Genomic DNA, 24,177 nt, shown 5'->3' with positions numbered 1-24,177 from the left:
AAAAAAATAACGTGGGGTCCCCCCTAATTTAATAGCTAGCACAGGCTAGGCAGACAGCTGGGGGCTGATATTAATAGCCCAGGAAGGGTGCCATGAATATTGGCCCCCTCCCAGGCTAGAAACACCAGCCGTCAGCCGCCCCAGAAATGGCGCATCCATAGGATGCGCCAATTCTGGCACTTAGCCTCGCTCTTCCACGCTGCCCTGGTGCGGTGGCAGGGGGTAATAGGGTTGGGGTTGATGTCAGCTTATAATGCCAGCTGACATCAAGCCCAGGTTAGTAATGGAGAGGCGTCTATAAGACACCCCCATTACTAACCCCATAGTCAAAGTTAAAAGAAAACACAAACACCCAGAATAAAGTCCTTTAATTGAAATAAAGACACAATTCTTTATTGTTCTAAATTAAACCATACTTACCATCACGCCCATTCCAGCTGAAGCCAACGATCTCCTGCAATAAAAGTAAAATAATAAAGCAACCTCATCCTTACCTTTCCATGGTTCCCACGACAGCTTCAGCTCTGCTACATCGAGATGACAGGCTGGACCGCAGCAGAACGCTGCCATCCAGCCTGTCATCCCGCAGACACTGAGAAGCGCAGGCATGCTTGCGCTCCTCAGTGTCTCTCTGTGACGTCATCCAGATGAGCCGAGTTCATGTCCAATGAACTCAGCTCACCTCATGCACGTCACTGACAGCGTGGGAAAATTCTCACGCTGAAGTGCTGAGTGCAGGAGAATTTTCCCACGCTGTCAGTGACGTACATGAGGTGAGCTGAGTTCATTGGACATGACCTCGGCTCATCTGGATGCCGTCACAGCCAGACACTGAGGAGTGGAAGTATGCCTGCGCTTCTCAGTGTCTGCGGGATGACAGGATGGATGGCAGCGTTCTGCTGCGGTCCAGCCTGTCATCTCGATGTAGCAGAGCTGAAGCTGTCGTGGGAGCCATGGAAAGGTAAGGATGATGTTGCTTTATTATTTTACTTTTATTGCAGGAGATCGTTGGCTTCAGCTGGAATGGGCGTGATGGTAAGTATGGTTTAATTTAGAACAATAAAGAATTGTGTGTTTATTTCAATTAAAGGACTTTTTTCTGGGTGTTGTGTTTTTTTAAATACTTTACTAGAAATTCATGGTGGTCATGTCTAATATTGGCGTGACCCCATGAATTTCGGGCTTAGGGCCAGCTGATAATGCCAAGCTGGCCTTAACCCCTTTATTACCCAGTGAGCCACCGCACCAGGGCCCGTTCCTGCCTGCTGTACCTGACTGGACACAAATATAGGGCGAAGCCCCACATCAATTTTTTTTAATTATTTCATGAATTTCCTGAAATGATTTAAAAAAAATTGACGTGGGGCTTCGCACTATATTTGTGTCCAGCCAGGTACAGCAGGCAGGAACGGGCTGCCCCCAACCACCAGCTGCCTATTTGTACCTGGTTGGACACAACAATATAGGGAAGCCCTTTTTTTCTTAATTATTCCATGAATTTCATGAAATAATTAAAAAAAAAAAAACGTGGAGCTTCTCCCTATTTTTGTGTCCAGCCAGGTACAACTAGGCAGCTGGGGGATGGAATCTGCAGCGCAGGGAGGCCCAAGCTTTCTGCCCCCCGCTGAAAATTGCAGTCCGCAGCCGCCCCGGAAAATGGCGCGTTCATAGAAGCTGGATGCTGTACCTGGCTGGCATACAAAAATATGGCGAAGCCCACGTCAAAAGTTTTGGGAAAAATTAATTAAAAAATAAATAATAATTTAGGGACTGCATCTTTATTAACTCCTCAAATGTCATTTAGTGTTAAAATAATGGATTTATTTAAAAAAAAAATGGCGTGGGATCCCCCATAATTTTAGTCTCTAGCGGAGGTTAAGCAGACGGCTGGGGCAGATGTTTGAAGCCTGGGAAGGGGGTAAAACCCACGGAGCTTCCCAGGCTACTAATATCAGCCCCCAGCTGAATACCTAGCCTTTACTAGCTATTAAAATGGGGGACCCCCCCCCAAAAAATGACGTGGGGTCCCCCCTATTTTAATAGCTAGCAAAGGCTAGGCAGACAGCTGGGGGCTGATATTAATAGCCCAGGAAGGGTGCCATGAATATTGGCCCCCTCCCAGGCTAGAAACACCAGTCGTCAGCCGCCCCAGAAATGGCGCATCCATAGGATGCGCCAACTCTGGCACTTAGCCTCGCTCTTCCATGCTGCCCTGGTGCGGTGGCAGGGGGTAATAGTGGTGGGGTTCATGTCAGCGCCAGCTGCCATGAAGCCCAGGTTAGTAATGATGGGCGTCTATAAGACACCCCCATTACTAACCTACAAAGTGTTAAAAAGAAAAAACACACTACACCCAGAAAAAAATAATTTATTTGAAATAAAACACACAATTTTATTTAATTCTTAGTTTACTAAAAATAATAGTTACCTGTCCACGTTCCTGCGCTGATCTCCCATGCACAGCTGTCACATCTGGAGATGGTGACAGCTGTGCATGGCTGCTGTAAGCTCACGCTGCCGGGAACACGTCCGCTCCCGGCAGCGGGAGCCCCTGACTGAGGTCACCGGAGTGCATTCAGGCAGCGCAGCTCCGGAGACCTCCTTTACGGCACTGCTGTACCGTGGGAATTTCTCACGATACAGCAGGGCCGTAAAGGAGCTAACCGGAGCAGCGCTGCCTGAACTCCGGTGAACCCTTACGGCCCCGTCATTCTAGCGGCGGCAGCGGTTCAGAGCGGTCACATTCTATGTGGCTGCTCTGAACTGGAGATCTTCGTGGGACACTCGTGGACTACTACGGAGGGGTAAGGATAAGGTTGTGGTTTATTATTTTATATTTTATTACAGGAGATCGATGGCTTCGGGGAATTAGGTGTCTTGGTGAGTATAGGTGTAGTTTTTTATTTTTTACTTTATTTTAGGTGGCGATCGGCGGGGACAGGTAATGTATGAACTAATTTCTTTTAGGTAACCACTGGCCACCAATGACATGTATTTAACATTTATTGGGGACACAGTAGGGCAATTTAAATAGCAGGATCAGTCTGATGGGAACTACTGCTCCCATCGAGCTGATCCTGCTGGCAGGAGTGGACGGGGGACAGACATAGGCCGATGGGAGTAGTAGTGTCACATCGGCCTATGTCTGCCTGCACGCACACACTCGTAGACATCGCACAGACACCGCGCACACACACCCGCACAGACACCGCACACACTCGCAGACATCGCACAGACACCGCGCACACCCGCACAAACATCGCGCACACACACCCCGCACACACACTAATCATGACGGTCTGATCGTCTGGGAGGTGAGGCTGACCTGTGCGGCCGTGGGAAAGTTCATGTGAGTTCATGCAGTCAAGCATGAACTCACATGAACCCTCTGAGGGCACCGCGGCTAATTCAAATGAACAGCTGATCGGCATCAGCTGATACCTCAACTGTTCATTTGAAATAACCGGCGGGAAAGCGCAGCACAGAACGGGAAAGCCGGCGGTGAAGTCTTTTCACTGCCGGCTTCCCCGCCCGGGTCCTTCACTCCCCGCTCCTTGGAGCTGCGCTCCCCGCCCGGTCTTAACTTACGATCGGGATGGGAGGTGGCGAGGGGAGCGGAGGATCGGGGTGGGAGGCTGCGGGGAAGCAGTATGGGGCTGTGTGATTGTTTAAAAGCCGGCGGCTTTATACCGCCCGCCGGCTTTTAAACAATCAGGAGAATTCTCCCCCGCTGGGATGGCATTCTGATGACAGGCTGGATCGCGCTGCCATCCAACTTGTCATCCTTCACAGACACTGCAGAGCGCAGGCATTATGGGAACTTCCGATTCCGGTATCCGATATTGTAAAAGTATCGGAATTAAGTATCGGAATTCCGATACCGCGAATATCGGCCGATACCCGATATTACAGTATCGGAATGCTCAACACTAATCACCATCCTTTTGCCTCATTGAAAATAAAACAAATACACATATTTGGTATCGCTGCATTCAGAAATGTCTGGTCTATCAAAATATAAATAAATTAATCCGATCGGTAAATGGTTTAATGAAAAAAAAAATTGAAACTCCAGAATTACTTTTTTTTTTTTCCGCAGCAACAATGCAATAACAGGTGATCAAAATATCGTATCTACCCCAAAATGGTATCAATATAAACGTCAGCTCAGGGTGCAAAAAATGAAAATGAAAACGTTACGGGTCTTGGAAAATGGCAACAAACTAGGAAAAAAATTTTCATATAAATTCGGTAAGAAAGAGTTTCACCACTTAAATTAAAAATAAACTATCCATGTTTGGTGTCTGCGTCCTCGTACTGACCTGGGGAATCATACTACCAGTTTTACCATATAGTGAACATGGTAAATAGAAAACCCAAAAAACGATTGTGGAATTGCTGTTTTTAATGCAATTTCACCGCACTTAGAATTTTTTTTCCCGTTTTCCAGTACATTATATGGTAAAATGAATGCTGTCGTCCAAAAGTACAACTCGTCCCGCAAAAAAACAAGCCTTCATTTCACATGGAAAGCGCCATGAAATAAATGGTGCTATAATAATAATACGGCCATATTAATGGAAAAATAAATAAGTTATGGCTCTGGGAAGAAGGGGAGGAAAAAAACTAAAAAAAAAAAAGGAAATTGGTCGTGACGGGGTTAAGAGATGTAGTGTAAATAAACAATAAAGGCATTTGCTTTAATTATTTTAGAAATTGCATTAAATTCAATAAAATATTCCATCATAGGTGTCCCTGCCTATAGGGGAGGTTGTGAGAGTTCAACGAAATTGCTCCAATTCAATTGTTTATATCCTCGAAGCCCAAAGAGTTTGCTCCAATTTGAGAAATAGAGCAAACCCTCGATGGCTTTTGTCTCGAGCCAATACTATAGCAAAAAAATATATAAAAAAATATCAAGTTTTTTTTCTGCAGCCAAAACCTGCTCTCTTGCCAATTCAAAACTACCATTTTGTGCTGTTTTTGGTGGAGCTTTTGGCAACCTTTTTCGGGTTCGGATTACACATGTGCTTTGTCGACGGTACATGTTTACTAAAATTAGTTTTTATTGCCGAAAAACTTTCAAAAACTCTGTAAAAAAGTTGAAATTTTTTTTGCACTTTCTCATTGTTTTTTTTATGGGTTAAAGAAAATGCTGCAAAAATGAACATGCAGATTTAAAAAACTAATCCATTCACATATTGCATCAGGAAAAAAAAACGTGCTTAAGATTTCTGACATTTCATAGCTTTTGCTGGTATTGTAAAAAACAGCTTTTAATTTGCGTAAAAAAAGCTGCAAAAAAGTTGCGGATGAACATCAGCTAAAGCTACGTTTCCACGATGAGTTTGAGTTTCTTCTGTTGCAGATTTTCCGCACCTGTTGTGGGTTACTCACGTTTTCCCGTTGTTTTTTTTTTGTTCATTTTTAACATGCGTTTTTGACTCTGCGTTTTTTTCTCTTTTTGGTGCGTTAAGTTTTAAACAAAGCGACTTTTTGTTTTTTGATGCGTCATGTTATTTGGCTTTGACAAAACTTTTTATTGATAGACATGTGCAAATTACATGCGTTTTTGATGCATTTCCACTGCAAAAATGCACTTAAAATGCACTAAATACATGTGCGGCTTTTTTACCTGCAGATTTTCTGCTTCCAATGCAAGTCTATGGAGAAAATCTGCACATAAAACTCTGTGTACTCGCAAGAGAAATTGACATGTTGCAGAATTGAAACACGCACCGCAGGTCAGTTTAAGCTGAGGGAAAAAAAAGCGCAGTGGGCAGGAGATTTATAGAAATTTCACTTACATTGCAGGAAGGAAATGCCATCTTTGCATCGGTGTTAGTTTTTTTTTCTGTGTTTTAATTCAATGCGATTTCTAAAATTACTGAAATAAATATATCCTACTGAACACTTGTGTCCCCTTTTGGTGTTAATACAAAGGTCACTTTTCTTATTAGCATTTCACTATAAATTATATTTAATATTCGTTAATATAATATTAAATATATTTCAAATTTTGTATGTGCCATTCTGTATCTTGCCTTGCTACACTGATGGGTATTTGTGGGGATTATGGAGAAATAAACTGAAAATTTTAAATTTTTATCTAAACTCAGAGCCCTGCATTCTACAATTCCCTTACTTTTTTCATGTGGCTTAATCTTGCTGCTCTGGGTGATCAAAGTCTAATGTCAGATGATATATTTTGCATCTTTACCTACTATAGTTTTAACCCAATATATACAAGAATATAACTACTATAATACTGCCCCCTATGTACAAGAATATAACTACTATAATACTGCCCCTATGTCCAAGAATATAACTACTATAATACTGCTCCTATGTACAAGAATATAACTACTATAATACTGCCCCTATGTACAAGAATATAACTACTATAATACTGCCCCTATGTACAAGAATATAACTACTATAATACTGCCCCTATATACAAGAATATAACTACTATAATACTGCCCCTATATACAAGAATATAACTACTATAATACTGCCTCCTATATACAAGAATATAACTACTATAATACTGTTTAGGAGTGGTAACAGTTTGTGTGTATGGTAGCCGTTTCCATTAGACCTTTATCTTGTGATTTCTTTCCTGCTTCGAGCCTTCTGCTCTGGTTCCTGTCGCTCTTATACATCCATCATATTTTGTTATTTGCAGATTCCGATATGGAAACAGAAGTGTGGAAAAGGCGAGGATCCAGTAATATGGGTGAGCTCTCCCTCCTCCCAAACTCAAAGTCCCTAGTTGCTCCTGTAATGTGAAGTATCTTCTTACCATGGGGGTCTTACTATTTATTCTGCCTCCTTTAAAAAAAAAAAAGTGTTTATAATTTACACCGTGCCGCTCTTCCCTACGGCCAAGATATTCGGACGCTTGTATGAACTCTGAATTTCTAATATGGAATATGAACATTGGTTTCCTAAAGTCGACAACGCCTCGCAGTGATACAATTCTGACACCCACCTATGTGAGATGAAATGGGGGGAAATGCTTTACTTCTCTGTGGAGCATGGACACAAATTCAGTGTACGGGGGGGGCTTCAGGTAGGACGGCACTATAGTGTGTGGGGTAACGCTCTGCATCTTGCTTCGCCCCTACAGGATTATCATGTCATTCTGCTTCATGACGGCAGCGATGGGCAGAGGGTCATCTATGATCTGGACACGGTGCTACCGTTTCCCTGTCCTTGTGATACCTACATTAAGGAAGCTCTCCGCTCAGACGACATTATCCACAAGAACTTCAGAAGGTAATCTGCTGGATTATAGCACATGAGTTGGTCCACTGCATTAATGTCATTATTTCACAGGTCTTTTCTAGTTCTGTTCTGCTTTGTTAAAGACAGGGCCGGATCCCTGACCTGCTGGACACCAGCGACTCCCACCAGGCCCTATGTACTGTTACAGCAGGGGTGGGCAATTAATTGTCCATGGGGCCACATGAGAGACCGAACCAATAAGCTGACATGAATTCTGCTCAGTATTAATATTAACATAACCGTTACAATTAATAATTATATTACTTAACATTGCGCAGCAGCAAGTATGTCTACACCCCTATGTAAAGTATGAGCCCCCACCATGCCCGTCTTTATACAGCATGAGCCCCCTATATGCAGTGTGAGTCCACACACAACCCGCTATGTGTGGTGTGAGCCCTCGCGCCGCCGTCCATCGCAGGAGTGAACAGTGCATAATTTTTTTATTTTATTTTTTACTATTAACTACTCAGCTTGAAAAAAAAAAAAAACACACTTATTTATGTCCTAGAGGATTTAGTTTAAGGAAGCTGTGAATTAAAGAAGTGCAAATGGGAAAGATAGTTACATAGTTTATAAGGCCGAAAAAAGACAAGCATCCATCCAGTTCAGCCTATTTCTTGTGCACTGCAGCTATTCCGCAGCGTTGATCCAGGGGAAGGCAAAAAAAAACAAACATGCGGTATAGGCCAATTTACATCACTGAGGAAAAATTCACTTCCCGACTCCAATCTGGCAGTCAGATTAAATCCCTGGATTAATTAACTATCACTAAGCATAAAATGTAATTTTATTGTTCTCAAGAAAGGCGTCCAGGCCTCTCTTGAACTCATTAAGTGAGTTGGACATCACCACTTCCTCTCCCAGAGAGTTCCAGAGTCTCACGGCTCTGACCGTAAAGAATCCCCTTCTATGCTGGTGCAGGAACCTCCTTTCCTCCAGGCGCATAGTGTGCCCCCTCGTCTTTGTCACCATCCTTGGTATAAACAGGTCATGGGAGAGATCTCTGTACTGCCCCCTGATGTATTTATACATGTTTATGAGGTCTCCCCTAAGCCTTCTCTTTTCCATCGTAAATAGGCCTAATTTTGACAACCTCTCTGGGTATTCTAGTCCCTCCATTCCCTTTATTACCTTAGTCGCCCTCCTTTGTACCCTCTCTAGCTCCAATATGTCTTTCCTGAGCACCGGAGCCCAGAACTGTGCACAATATTCTAAGTGCGGCCTTACCAGCGCTTTATACAGAGGAAGAACAATGTTCTCATCATATGCCCCTATTCCTCTTCTGATGCATGCCATGACTCTATTTGCCTTCGCAGCTGCTGCCTGACACTGGGCACTCCAATTTAATTTGCTATTAACCAAGACGCCCAGGTCCTTCTCCATGTCAGATTTCCCCAACGGTTTCCCATTTAATATGTATGGGTGACTGCTGTTTTTCTTTCCCATGTGCATGACCTTACATTTATCGGCATTGAACCCCATTTGCCATTTTTTGGCCCAACTCCCCAATTTATCTAAATCCTCCTGTAGCTGTGCCCTATCCTCATCTGTATTAACTACTTTACAAAGTTTAGTATCATCTGCAAATATTGCTATTTTACTATGCAACCCTTCCACTAGATCATTAATAAATATATTAAATAATATAGGGCCCAAGACAGACCCTTGAGGCACCCCGCTAGTAACCCTGACACCCCCTGAGCTTACTCCATTGATAACCACCCTCTGCTTTCTATCACTCAGCCAGCTATTTACCCACTTGCACACATTATCCTCCAGACCAAGCATTTTCATTTTATATACCAACCTTTTGTGTGGCACGGTATCAAACGCTTTGGAGAAGTCCAGGTATACAACATCCACTGACTCTCCCCGGTCCAGCTGTGAGCTCACCTCCTCGTAGAAGGCCATCAGGTTTGTTTGGCAGGAGCGATCCCTCATGAATCCATGTTGATATGGAGTTAGACAGTTATTATCATTAAGATATTCTACAATAGCATCTCTAAGAAATCCTTCAAACAATTTACCCACAACAGACGTTAAGCTGACTGGTCTATAGTTCCCAGGGTCACTTTTAGACCCCTTTTTGAATATTGGTACCACATTTGCTTGGCGCCAGTCTAGTGGGACAGTCCCTGTCCATAAAGAGTGCTTGAATATAAGATACAGCGGTCTGTCTATCACATTACTTAATTCTTTTAGTCCCCTTGGGTGTATGCCATCTGGGCCTGGTGACTTGTCTATTTTGATATTATTTAGGTGTTTCTGAACTTCCTCCTGGGTTAGGTGGGTGATATTTAGCGGAGGGTTAACTTTATCACTCTGCATTTCCTCCGATAAATTGTTTTCTTTTGTGAAAACAGTGGAGAAGAAGCTATTGAGTAGCTTTGCTTTACCCTCATCGCCCTCTATGATTTTACCCAGGTTATTTTTCAATGGGCCAATGCCATCAGTTTTAATCCTTTTACTGTTTATATAGTTAAAGAACAGTTTGGGATTCATTTTACTTTCCTTGGCAAATAGTCTCTCTGTCTCCTATGATAGTGCCTATCATAAGTACAGAACTTGTGGTATAAAACAAGTATGAGGACCAAATAAGTGACAGACTTAAAGTGTAACCATTGTTTTAATTATTTCTTTTTTTGGGGTGAAAATAAGCAAGTTTCTAATATATCTTATCAGAGGAATCTGCTTCTTTTATTCTCAAAATTCTCAATTCCCGGGTAAAATGTGTCTTCAGTGAATACAGATTTCCTCATTACTGAGAGAGATAACAGTTGGTGCTCATAAAGTTCTATGGAGAAGTGTAACTGTTTTTTCAGGAGAACTTGCAGCAGAATGTCTGTGTCTGTCTCTAGCTCCTCCTCTCTCCATAGAATTTTACAAGCACCAACTGTCATCTCCTGTCTCCATAATTAGAAAATCTGTCTTTACTGAGTGCCGCTTTTACCGCTAAATCCGCTCTCATTACCTTAACTGACAGAAATTTTGCACGTCCACAGTGTGTGCCTGGCCTGGCACGGCACGTGCGTGGTACCCGCTGTGGGCAACAGCCTCACATGTCAGTGAGGATTTTGCGAAGGGTTGTTGCAGTTCCCATTCTGGCCACATGATGTCAGCATTTAATTAGATTAGTTAAAAAAAAAAAAAGCTACTAACCTGCTAATATTTGGGTAAATAGCTTTGTGAAACTCCCCAGCTGCGAACTTTAGAATCAGAATTTTAGGACTATATTTTAATGCAGGACCAAAAGAAAATTCTTTTTGCAATTATTTAAATAAAAAAAAAAAAAAAAAAATCTTTTGTGCATCCCCCACCTCACCCTCTCAATAGACTTTTTATAGGGAGCTACAGCATAACATGGCAAATCCTAATTCACTCTGTAAGTGCGGAGTCGCAGCATCGCTGCGCTAAAAATAAGTAAATGGAAAATCTCTGCATCAAATCCACACCAAAAAAACACTTAAAAAGAAAAGGAATACGCATTAAAAAAAAAAGGTTCTAGCCTAGTTTAATGTGGCCACTTGCAGACAACAAAGCCGATTTCCACCCCCCCTCCGTGTTATGTGCTTGTTTTGCCGCTCTATCCTCAGATCAGATGGTGAATGTTAGATTGGTGCGACCCCCCCCCACCCCCCCAGAGATGGGTATAACGGGGTCTCCCCTCGCTGTGGCCGAGCTGCTCCTTTTTTAACATGGGACCTAAAGGTGACGTGAGCAGCCGGTGGAGATCTCTTATGTAACGTCTCCCTGCTCCTACGATATAACAGCGCGCATGTTCTCTCCTAGGAAACTGAGGGTGATACCAGCAGATGAGTATCTCAAGACATTCGCTTCTGATCGATCCCATATGAAAGACGCCAACAATGAATGGAGGAAACCACCGCCCCCATATCCTTGTATCAAGACATCGGGTGAGTGATCGGCTTCTCTTCAGGTTGGTACTGCTTGTGCGGCTCTGCTGCTTCCAACAGGCCCAACGTTCATCAAAATCCACCATATCTGCCAATAATTACCTTCCATCAGTAGCTGAGTGCAGGGGTCTCGTGCCTCTATGGACATTTTCTTGTGTATATAAATTACTGTACTGATCCTGAGTTACATCCTGTATTATACTCCAGAGCTGCAATCACTATTCTGCTGGTGCAGTCACTGTGTACACACATTACATTACTGATCCTGAGTTACATCCTGTATTATACTCCAGAGCTGCACTCACTATTCTGCTGGTGCAGTCACTGTGTACATACATTACATTACTGATCCTGAGTTACATCCTGTATTATACTCCAGAGCTGCACTCACTATTCTGCTGGTGCAGTCACTGTGTACATACGTTACATTACTGATCCTGAGTTACATCCTGTATTATACTCCAGAGCTGCACTCACTATTCTGTTGGTGCAGTCACTGTGTACATACATTACATTACTGATCCTGAGTTACATCCTGTATTATACTCCAGAGCTGCACTCACTATTCTGTTGGTGCAGTCACTGTGTACATACGTTACATTACTGATCCTGAGTTACATCCTGTATTATACTCCAGAGCTGCACTCACTATTCTGCTGGTGCAGTCACTGTGTACATACATTACATTACTGATCCTGAGTTACCTCCTGTATTATACTCCAGAGCTGCACTCACTATTCTGCTGGTGCAGTCACTGTGTACATACATTACATTACTGATCCTGTACTGATCCTGAGTTACATCCTGTATTATACTCCAGAGCTGCACTCACTATTCTGCTGGTGCAGTCACTGTGTACATACATTACATTACTGATCCTGAGTTACATCCTATATTATACTCCAGAGCTGCACTCACTATTCTGCTGGTGCAGTCACTGTGTACATAAATTACATTACTTATCCAGTACTGATCCTATATTACACTCCAGAGCTGCACTCACTATTCTGCTGGTGCAGTCACTGTGTACATACATTACATTACTGATCCTGTACTGATCCTGAGTCACATCCTGTATTATACTCCAGAGCTGCACTCACTATTCTGCTGGTGCAGTCACTATGTACATACATTACATTACTGATCCTGTACTGATCCTGAGTCACATCCTGTATTATACTCCAGAGCTGCACTCACTATTCTGCTGGTGCAGTCACTGTGTACATACATTACTGATCCTGTACTGATCCTGAGTTACATCCTGTATTATACTCCAGAGCTGCACTCACTATTCTGTTGGTGCAGTCACTGTGTACATACATTACATTACTGATCCTGAGTTACATCCTATATTATACTCCAGAGCTGCACTCACTATTCTGCTGGTGCAGTCACTGTGTACATACATTACATTAGGATCAGTACTGGATAAGTATATTCCTCTCCAGAGCTGCACTCACTATTCTGCTGGTGCAGTCACTGTGTACATACATTACTGATCCTGAGTTACATCCTGTATTATACTCCAGAGCTGCACTCACTATTCTGCTGGTGCAGTCACTGTGTACATACATTACATTACTGATCCTGTACTGATCCTGAGTTACATCCTGTATTATACTCCAGAGCTGCACTCACTATTCTGTTGGTGCAGTCACTGTGTACATACGTTACATTACTGATCCTGAGTTACATCCTGTATTATACTCCAGAGCTGCACTCACTATTCTGCTGGTGCAGTCACTGTGTACATACATTACATTACTGATCCTGAGTTACATCCTATATTATACTCCAGAGCTGCACTCACTATTCTGCCTGTGCAGTCACTGTGTACATACGTTACATTACTGATCCTGAGTTACATCCTGTATTATACTCCAGAGCTGCACTCACTATTCTGCTGGTGCAGTCACTGTGTACATACATTACATTACTGATCCTGTACTGATCCTGAGTTACATCCTGTATTATACTCCAGAGCTGCACTCACTATTCTGCTGGTGCAGTCACTGTGTACATACATTACATTACTTATCCAGTACTGATCCTATATTACACTCCAGAGCTGCACTCACTATTCTGCTGGTGCAGTCACTGTGTACATACATTACATTACTGATCCTGTACTGATCCTGAGTCACATCCTGTATTATACTCCAGAGCTGCACTCACTATTCTGCTGGTGCAGTCACTATGTACATACATTACATTACTGATCCTGTACTGATCCTGAGTCACATCCTGTATTATACTCCAGAGCTGCACTCACTATTCTGCTGGTGCAGTCACTGTGTACTTACATTACATTACTGATCCTGTACTGATCCTGAGTTACATCCTGTATTATACTCCAGAGCTGCACTCACTATTCTGCTGGTGCAGTCACTGTGTACATACATTACATTACTGATCCTGTACTGATCCTGAGTTACATCCTGTATTATACTCCAGAGCTGCACTCACTATTCTGCTGGTGCAGTCACTGTGTACATACATTACATTAGGATCAGTACTGGATAAGTATATTCCTCTCCAGAGCTGCACTCACTATTCTGCTGGTGCAGTCACTGTGTACATACATTACTGATCCTGAGTTACATCCTGTATTATACTCCAGAGCTGCACTCACTATTCTGCTGGTGCAGTCACTGTGTACATACATTACATTACTTATCCAGTACTGATCCTATATTACACTCCAGAGCTGCACTCACTATTCTGCTTGTGCAGTCACTGTGTACATACATTACTGATCCTGAGTTACATCCTGTATTATACTCCAGAGCTGCACTCACTATTCTGCTGGTGCAGTCACTGTGTACATACATTACATTACTGATCCTGTACTGATCCTGAGTCACATCCTGTATTATACTCCAGAGCTGCACTCACTTCTGCTGGTGCAGTCACTGTGTACATACATTACATTACTGATCCTGAGTTACATCCTGTATTATACTCCAGAGCTGCACTCACTATTCTTCTGGTGGAGTCACTGTGTACATACATTACCGATCCTGAGTTGCATCCTGTATTATACTCCAGAGCTGCACTCTTAACTGTGCTGGATTTTGTGTTGCAAATTCTGCTATAGATATTTCCAGTATACTTAGTACATGTGGACGGGATCTTCTAGAAAGTTGTGTTTCTTGAACAGACAGTGTCCTTGCGCCCTACAAGCATTACCTCTGCTTACCTACCACTTACAGTGCTGGACACACCGCAGTCCTGAAAGCAGCAGTGGAGCTTTGCTTTGGTTTCTTGGGGCCGGTTCCAAAATCTCTCTGGCTCGTCATGAGCCGCTCTGGATCGAGATGTGACAGATGTGCTCGAGTTATGTAAAGCTGCTGTGAAATGTTTAGAGGTCGTCACACAAACATCAGGCTGCGATCAGTACGTCTGCTGCAGATCTTACTCTGGTGGACATTGCTGGTGTGCAAGAAAGTATAGACAGATGGCGAGTAAGGCATGCCTGTCCAGTCACACACAACCTGTAAAATAGCAAGGCAACCACAAGTCTAACCAGGAACTGTCCCAAGTCTCATGCATTGTAACTGTCCATCTACTCTTTTCAGAGAGATGTTACTATTCATTAGCATTCTGCCAGCATTATGGGTGCTGGAACTTCATTTATCTCACTAGCATGTATTGCCCCTGCGATTGCTGATGTTTTGCTTGTCCTGAACTAAAAAGCCTGTCTGTCTGCTGTTGGACAAATAGAAGAGAAGCCGGAGAGAGACAAAGAGCCACCATCAATGTTTCGTTCACCGAGCCACTTGGTTATCACTTTTGCCTTGTGACCCGGTCTTCATCATGCTGGAAAAAGCATCATCGCCACATTGCTCCTGGATCATTGGGAAACGTTGTTCTTGGGAAAGTTTAGATCCCATTCTTTATCCTTGGCCATGTTATTTGGCAAAATTGTGAGTGAGCCCCTTCCATGGATGAGAAGCCCCCACACATGAGTGGTCTTTAGAGGCTTTACTGTTGGAAGACACAGCGCTCACCTTTTCTTCCCCAGACAATAATTTTTCCAGATGTCCAAAGCAGTCTGAAGGGGCTTCATCAGGGAAAATAATTTACCCCAGTCCTCAGCAGTCCAATTCCTGCGCTTCCTGCACAATGTCAGTCTGTCCTTGATGTTTTCTTTGGAGAGAAATGGCGGCTTTGCTGCCCTTCTTTAATCAAGGCCAGCTTCTAAAAGCCTTGGCCTCACTGTGCGTGCAGATGCCCTGACCTGCGTGCTGCCATCTCAGAGCAAGCTCTGCACTGGTGTTGCAATGATTCCACAGCTGACTCCTCTTTAGGAGATGATCCAGGTACTTGCTGTTACTTTTTTGGGTGTTCTGAAACTTTCTTCACAGCATTTGTATAAAGAGGGTTCACACGTAAGATATTCTACAGGATGGAGCTGTATATAGGGGGATCTGAGAGGGGTGATATACTGCAGGATGGGGTTGTGTACCAAGTGGCAGAAAAGGGTGATATATTGCAGAAAGGGATTGTATACAGCAGGGCTGTAGAGTTGTTAAGCCAAACCACCGACTCCTCAATTTCCCTGACTTCCGACTCCACAGCCCTGCCTCACAACTGAGCGTGTACATACAGTGCAGCACAGATTCATCTCAACTAAAAGCCAAGATCAGGAACAGAACAGACATTTACAGGACATTTCATAACTTTCTCAAATTCTTATGAAAACATTTACTGCACATCCTGCATTGTACTAATGAACCCACTTTATTATACACTGCTCAAAAGAATAAAGGGAACACTCAAATAACACATCCTAGATCTGAATGAATGAAATATTCTCATTGAATACTTTGTTCTGTATAAAGGTGAATGTGCTGACAACAAAATCGCACAAAAATCATCAATGGAAATCAAATTTATTAACCAATGGAGGCCTGGATTTGGAGTCACCCCCAAAATTAAAGTGGAAAAACACACTACAGGCTGATCCAACTTTGATGTAATGTCCTTTAAAACAAGTCAAAATGAGGCTGAGTATTGTGTGTGGCCTCCATGTGCCTGTATGACCTCCCTACAACGCCTGGGCATGCTCCTGATGAGGTTGCGGATGGTCTCCTGTGGGATCTCCTCCCAGACCTGAACTAAAGCATCCGCCAACTCCTGGACAGTCTGTGGTGCAATGTGACGTTGGTGGATGGAGCGAGACATGATGTCCCAGATGTGCTCAATAGGATCAAGGTCTGAGGAACGGGTGGGCCAGTCCATAGCATCAATGCCTTCATCTTGCAGGAACTGCTGACACACTCCAGCCACATGAGGTCTGGCATTGTCCTGCATTAGGAGGAACCCAGGGCCAACCGCACCAGCATATGGTCTCACAAGGGGTCTGAGGATCTCATCTCGGTACCTAATGGCAGTCAGGCTACCTCTGGCGAGCACATGGAGGGCTGTGCGGCCCTCCAAAGAAATGCCACCCCACATCATTACTGACCCACTGCCAAACCTGTCATGCTGAAGGATGTTGCAGGCAGCAGATCGCTCTCCACGGCGTATCCAGACACTGTCACGTCTGTCGCATGTGCTCAGTGTGAACCTGCTTACATCTGTGAAGAGCACAGGGCGCCAGTGGCGACTTTGCCAATCCTGGTGTTCTGTGGCAAATGCGTCCTGCATGATGTTGGGCTGTGAGCACAACCCCCATCTGTGGATGTCGGGCCCTCATATGACCCTCTTGGAGTCGGTTTCTAACTGTTTGTGCAGACACATGCACATTTGTGGCCTGCTGGAGGTCATTTTGCAGGGCTCTGGCAGTGCTCCTCCTGTTCCTCCTTGCACAAAGGCGGAGGTAGCGGTCCTGCTGCTGGGTTGTTGCCCTCCTACGGCCCCCTCCACGTCTCCTGGTGTACTGGCCTGTCTCCTGGTAGTGCCTCCAGCCTCTGGACACTATGCTGACAGACACAGCAAACCTTCTTGCCACAGCTCGCATTGATGTGCTATCCTGGATGAGCTGTACTACCTGAGCAACTTCTGTGGGTTGTAGAGTCCATCTCATGCTACCACGAGTGTGAAAGCACAACCAACATTCTAAAGTGACCAAAACATCAGCCAGAAAACATTGATACTGAGACGTGGTCTGTGGTCCCCACCTGCAGAACCACTCCTTTATTGAGGGTGTCTTGATAATTGCCAATAATTTCCATCTATTGTCTATTCCATTTGCACAACAGCATGTGAAATTGATTGTCAATCACTGTTGCTTCCGAAGTGGACAGTTTGATTTCACAGAAGTTTGATTTACTTGGAGTTATATTCTGTTGTTTAACCGCTTCCCGACCGCCCACTGTAGATAAACGTCCGCGCTGCCTGGGCTCTGTGCAGCGCGGATGTTTAAAAACGGTGGGTGGTCCCGCAGCGCTCAGGACCCCCAGGGTCCTGCAAACGCTGCGGGAGCGGTGCAGAGCGATAGCTCTGACAGGGAACATCATCGGGACCTGATTGGATCAGGTCCCAGTGATGTTAACCCTTTGCTGTCTTCTATATGCCGCGATCTATAGTGATCGCGGCATATAGAAGACAGCAGGAGGAGAGGGGGTCGTCTTACTTACCTCTCCGACGACCCCTGATACCTTCCAGGACCTTGGGTTGCTATGGCCTCCAGCTCTGCCATATATGGTGTCCTGCCTGGCTCAGTCTGCAGCCTGCAGCTGAAGCCTGGCAGGAGACTGACTGAAAGTCAGTGAAGATCTCATGTAATGTAATATATGTCTGTTACATTACATGGGATCAGAAAAATAAAAATTAATGTCCCATACAGGGACTAAGTAAAAATGTAAAAAAAAAAAATGTTTTGAAACTGTCAAAAAAAATACAAAATAAATTAAAATAAAATAAATAAATAAAATATTAAACCGATAAATCCGTATATTTATGCAAAAATAAAAAAAGTACACATATTTGGTATTGCCGCGTCCGAAACAACCCGAGCTATAAAACTGTCACACTAATTAACTCCTTCTGTGCACACTGTAATAAAAATAAATAAAAAACGGAGCAAAAAACTATGCTTTTTCCTCATATCGCCAAACAAAAAGTGGAAAAAAATGCGATCAAAAAGCAAAATGGAAATAAAAATGGTACCGCTGAAAACGTCATCTTGTTCCGCAAAAAAAAGCCGCCATACAGCTCCATCAGCCGAAAAATAAAAAAGTTATAGCGCTCAGAATAAAGCAATGCAAAAAAAATATTTTTTCTATAAAATTGTTTTATTGTGTAAAAGCGCCAAAACATAAAAAAAATACAGTAAGTGTAGTATCGCTGTAAACGTACTGACCTGAAGAATAACGCTGCCTGATCACTTTTACCACACGCAGAACGGCATAAAAAAAACCCTCAAAAAACAATTCCTGAATTGTTGTTTTTTGTTAATTTTACCTCCCAAAAAACGGAATAAAAAGCGATCAAAAAATGTCCCGTACCCAAAAATGGTACCAATAAAAATGTCAACTCGTCCCGCAAAAAACAAGCCGTCACATGACTCTGTCGGCCGAAATATGGAAAAATTATAGCTCTCAAAATATGGCGATGCAAACTAGATTTTGCAAAAAAAAAGCATCTCTTAGTGTGTGACAGCTGTCAGTCATAAAAACCCGATATAAATCTGGTATCTCTGTAATCGCACCGACCCGAAGAATAAAGTAATCTCATCACTTATACCGCACGAGGAACGGCGTAAAAAATAAATAAAACCAATTCTTCACCTGCTACTGATTTGTTTATTATGTCTCCCAAAGATCGCAGTAAGGCTCTGCTCACATTTATCCTGCGCTCTGCGCTGAGCACTTACACCAGAGTTTCCGTGTAAATCTCTGAAATACGTGATTCAGACGGAACCCATGACGGAAGATTCCCTGTAATGAGGCAGATATAGGCCACTGTGGACGCCGTCTAGCCTGGGATCCCACGGTGTCATTTGTTTTAGGCGTGCTTAAAAGTGCAGTTGGCCACAGTTTTGTGCACTTCAGAAAAAAAGGACACCGCTAAATAGAGGCCAGATGGAGTCCAGAGTAACTCTGCTGCCTCATTACAGTGAATGGATCCCGCAGGGGTTTCATCTGAATTACATCACTTGGAAATTTAGATGGAAACCCCAATGTAAGTGCTCAGCCTAGAGTGCCAGATAAATGTTACGTAAAATGTTCCCAATAAAAGCTTCAACTCAGTCCTCAAAAAAAGCTAGCCCCCACTCAGGTCCGTCATCTGTTAAAAATATAAGGGACTTCCAAGTTACTGGTAGCAGAAAGGCTCTGGAAAAGCAAAATGACCCTTGCCCCCCAAAAGAAATTCAGAAAATTTCGTGCTCCCAAATCCAAATGCCTATTCTACAATAATTTGTTCTCCAATTGTCAAATAGCGCTCCGTCCCTCCCAGATCTCGCCGTATGGCTAAGCGGTACAGTACAGCCACATATGGGGTATTGCCACTTTTAGAAGAAATTGTGTGACACATTTCGGCACCATTTTTACCCATTGCCCTGTGTGAAAATATAAAATCTGAGGGAAAACATTTTTTTGTGGTAAAATATAATTGTTTTCTTCACTGCCCAATGGTATAAATTTAAAAATTAAAAAATACTCACTACTTCCCTAGATGAATTCATTGAGAGGTGTAGTTTACAAAATGGGGTCACTTGTGGGGGTTTCAGCTGTTTCGGCATGTCAGCGACTCTTCAAATGTGACATGGTGTCTGCTGCCTATCCCAGCCAACATAGCGCTCCTTTCTCTTCCGAACCCTGCCGTACACCAAAGCAGTGGTTTTCCCCCACATATGGGGTATCGGCGTACTCAGGAGAAATTGTACAACAAATTTCATGGTGCAATTTATCCTGTTACCCTTATGATAATGCAAAATTAGGGAATGAAAAACATTTTTTGTGGGAAAACTGTGAAAATTTTATATTTATGGCTCAATATTCTAAACTTCTGTGAAGCAGCTGGGGGTGCAAGGTGCTCACCACACATCTAGATAAGTTCCCTAAAGGGTCTAGCTTCCAAAATGGTGTCACTTGTGGGGGGTTTCCACTGTTTAGGCACATCAGGGGCTCTCCAAACGCAACATGGCGTCCGCTAATTATTCAAACAAATTTTACATTCAAAAAGTCAAATGGCGCTCCTTCCCTTCCAAACCCTGCCGTGCGCCCAAACAGTGGTTTTCCCCACATATGGGGTATCGGCGTGTTCAGGAGAAATTGCACAACAAATTTCATGGTGCAATTTATCCTATTACCCTTATGATAATGCAAAATTAAGGGATGAAAAACGTTTTTGTGGGAAAAATGTGAAAATTTTATTTTTACAGCTCAATATTATAAACTTCTGTGAAGCACCTTGGGGTTCAAGGTGCTCACCACACATCTAGATAAGTTCCCTAAGGGGTCTAGTTTCCAAAATGGTGTCACTTGTGGGGGGTTTCCACTGTTTAGGCACATCAGGGGCTCTCCAAACGCAACATGGCGTCTGCTAATTATTCAGACAAATTTTACATTCAAAAAGTCTAAGGGCGCTCCTTCCCTTCCGAACCCTGCAGTGCGCCCAAACAGTGGTTTTCCCTCACATATGGGGTATCAGCACGCTCAAGAGAAATTGCACAAAAAATTTTGGGGTCCATTTCTTCCTGTTACCCCTGTGAAAATAAAAAAATTGGGTCTAAAGTAACATTTTTGTGAAAAAAGTTAAATGTTAATTTTTTTCTTCCACATTCCAAAAATTCCTGTGAAGCACCTGAAGGGTTAATAAAGTTCTTCAATGTGGTTTTGAGCACCTTGAGGGGTGCAGTTTTTAGAATGGTGTCACTTTTGGGTATTTTCTGTCATAAAGACCCCTCAAAGTGACTTCAAATATGATATGGTCCCTAAAAAAAATGTTTTTGTAAATTTTGTTGGAAAAATGAGAAATCGCTGGTCAACTTTTAACCCTTATAGCTCCCTAACAAAAAAAAAATTTTGGTTCCAAAATTGTGCTGATGTAAAGTAGACATGTGGGAAATGTTATTTATTAACTATTTTGTGTGACATATCTCTCTGATTTAAGGGCATGAAAATTCAAAGTTTGAAAATTGCAAAATTTTCTAAATTTTCGCCAAATTTCTGATTTTTTCACAAATAAACGCAAGTGATATCAAAGAAATTTTACCACTATCATGAAGTACAATATGTCACGAAAAAACAGTCTCAGAATCAGGGGAATCCGTTGAAGCGTTCCTGAGTAATTACTTCATAAAGTGACAGTGGTCAGAATTGAAAAAATTGGCCCGGTCCCGAAGGCAAAAACAGGCTCTGGTGTGAAGTGGTTAAGTGTTCCCTTTATTTTTTTGAGCAGTGTATATTGGTCCATTTTATACCTACTCCCAACAAAATGGACTTCGACTCCACAGCCCTGGTATACAGCGGGGCTAAGAGGAGTACTATACTGCAGGATGGGCTAGGGATATATATAGCTCGGCTGAGAGGAGTTTACTGGAAGATCAGTGAAGTGAAAAGGCAAATGCTGCTCTGTTAATGCACATGGCAGAAGATAATCATCTGTTGTATGCATCAATCAGAGCATCATGCACAGGAGATGAGATCTCAATCTGCGCATGCGCCGCCTCCACCAGCCATTTTCCCGGAGTCCACCTCATAAAGTATGGAAGGTACGAGGCTCCGGTCTTTCACAAAATGTCGGCAGAGCCCCCGCAGCACCAGGCCTACTTCGTCCTACCGGCCTGGGGCCCGCCGCCATCGCCCCACTCCTGCCTCAGCTGCCAGAAGCTTCCGTCAGCAGCGACCCTTGCACCCAGCTGCATCGCACCTACAATTCGGATTATAAGACGCACCCCTCAAGCTTGTGGGGGGAAAGTGCATCTTATAATCCGAAAAATACGGTATATAATATGAGCTATTGATTGATATTTAGGTCAAAATATGCAAACTCGCAACCCACTAAATTAAAAGCAAAGCCGCAATAAGAGTAATTAAAATTCCCCCAAAATTCAAGAATAAACACCGCAAAAAAGGAAGCCGCAAACCCAAGCTACATCCTGATGCATTCGTTATGAGACCTGGGCAGGTAAATACCGTTGTCCTTTTTTGCTGTGTTTATGTCTAAAACCTAAGTTTACTTGTCCCTGCTCGTCCTGCCTGCGGTGTTTGGACTAGCCCGGGACTGCCGTCAATAAATGTGTCTGGGCAAAAGGAGCATGCCCACAGCGGTGTAAGTGACATCCCGGTGTGTGCAGGGAGGAGAAGAGCTCCCTCTACCTGCTTTCCCCTCACAGGCCGGGATGACCGTATTAATTGACCACTGGCAGGGAGAGCAGGGACAGTAAAACTTGTTTTTATATTATTTAATGAGAATGATTGCAGCAGGAGCGGAGTGTAGTGATTATGTGAGCCAGCAGTGACTTGCTACCAAGGTAATTATTCAGGGAGTGGACTATGCCGCAGGTATCATGAAGTAGGCGGAGATGACAAAACCTTGTGCCGGATCAGATCGCAGGAAGGATTAAGACAGCAGGAGATAAGTGTGCTGATTTTGTGGGTGACAGTGACCTGTTTTATATTGTGATTGTTTGTTTTTGATGACAGGGCTGCATGTGACAATGCCATTGTCAAGTAACTGCTGAACAGATCATTTCAGGAGATGTCATCGCCGTCCATAACACAAGAGTAGCAATTACTAAACCTTCAATCCTTTTCTGCAGAATCTTCTATGAACCTGGACGACTTCATCAGCATGGACCCCCGGGTAGGATACGGCGCGGTGTACACACTGGACGCTTTCACACAACGTTTCGGTACACCCGTCTGATACCTCCGAGTTCACGGGGACAATCCATTGTAACAATCCTTTGTGAAGAACAAGTTTCCACCATGCATAATTCATCGGAGACATTGTAGACGCAGCGCCGCTCGGCTGATTCCCAGTGGAGGGACGAAGGGGGACAACTACGTAATAAAAGCTGTCATCAAGCGGGTATTTATTTTATATGATGGTGGAATAATGCTGCACAAATTCGGGAAATTTGGACTCCAGTCGACCAGACGTTCATTAAATGCTTCATTTTCTTTAGTTTCTTCTGTCATTTCCTTCCGTGCCATTCTGCAAAGAAAGTTGCTTTAAAAATTTATCTGGTTTTTGCCGCTGTGTAAAATCTGCACTTTGTGCAATTGTATAACTTTAGAGCCAATCAATAATGGTTACGAGTAGGCGGAATTAATTGCAATGTCCACAATTAGAAAAACGTGTCTGCTTTCTTACAGAAACCACGCCACCCCTGACCACAGGTTGGTTATGGTATTGCAATTCAGCCCCATTGAAGAGAAGGGAACTGAGATGCAATACTGGGTCAGTGCTGGCGGTAGGAAGAAAGCTGACATGTTTCTCTAATCCTGGACATTCCCTTTAGAGTAAATCTGCCATGAGATTTTATAATACAAATTGCATTTATTATTAAATACATCTCTTAGATCTTATAAGGCTGGTGTGCATGCACTGACAAACCCATGTAAGAATGGCTGTAACAGGGTTTAAAGTAATAAGCAAGTAAGTATACTTTTACATAAATGGCAGTGTTATAATAGTTATATTCTTGTACATAGGGAGCAGCATTATAGTAGTTATATTCTTGTACATAGGGAGCAGTATTATAGTAGTTATATTCTTGTACATAGGGGCAGTATTATAGTAGTTATATTCCTGTACATAGGAGCAGTATTATAGTAGTTATATTCTTGCACATAGGAGCAGTATTATAATAGTTATATTCTTGTACATAGGGGCAGTATTATAGTAGTTATATTCTTGTACATAGAGGCAGTATTATAGTAGTTATATTCTTGCACATAGGAGCAGTATTATAATAGTTATATTCTTGTACATAGGGGCAGTATTATAGTAGTTATATTCTTGTACATAGGAGCAGTATTATAGTAGTTATATTCTTGTACATAGGGGG

The 24,177-nt window shown here is 43.0% G+C and overlaps 1 protein-coding gene across 2 annotated transcripts in view; it reads left to right on the top strand.

Moving 5' to 3' along the window:
• Positions 1–23,291, top strand: part of NTAQ1 (N-terminal glutamine amidase 1) — a 35,019-nt gene extending 11,728 nt beyond the window's left edge. The window contains exons 3-6 of one of the 2 annotated variants that reach the window (XM_073679852.1): positions 6,689–6,739; positions 7,133–7,281; positions 11,083–11,230; positions 22,924–23,291. In XM_073679852.1, coding sequence (XP_073535953.1) covers positions 6,689–6,739; positions 7,133–7,281; positions 11,083–11,215 — 333 coding nt within the window. In that variant the 3' untranslated portion in view covers positions 11,216–11,230; positions 22,924–23,291. The remainder of the gene's footprint in view (positions 1–6,688; positions 6,740–7,132; positions 7,282–11,082; positions 11,231–22,923) is intronic. The other variant, XM_073679851.1, reaches the window with a different exon arrangement.
• The last annotated feature ends 886 nt before the right edge of the window (positions 23,292–24,177 follow it).

This window comes from Phyllobates terribilis, unplaced genomic scaffold (genome assembly GCF_046119375.1).
Source record: "Phyllobates terribilis strain yellow unplaced genomic scaffold, ASM4611937v1 Scaffold_4__5_contigs__length_816908805, whole genome shotgun sequence".
Classification (NCBI taxonomy): domain Eukaryota; kingdom Metazoa; phylum Chordata; class Amphibia; order Anura; family Dendrobatidae; genus Phyllobates; species Phyllobates terribilis.
The sequence above is the reverse complement of the archived record's forward strand: the minus strand, read 5'-3'. Positions and strand labels throughout refer to the sequence as shown.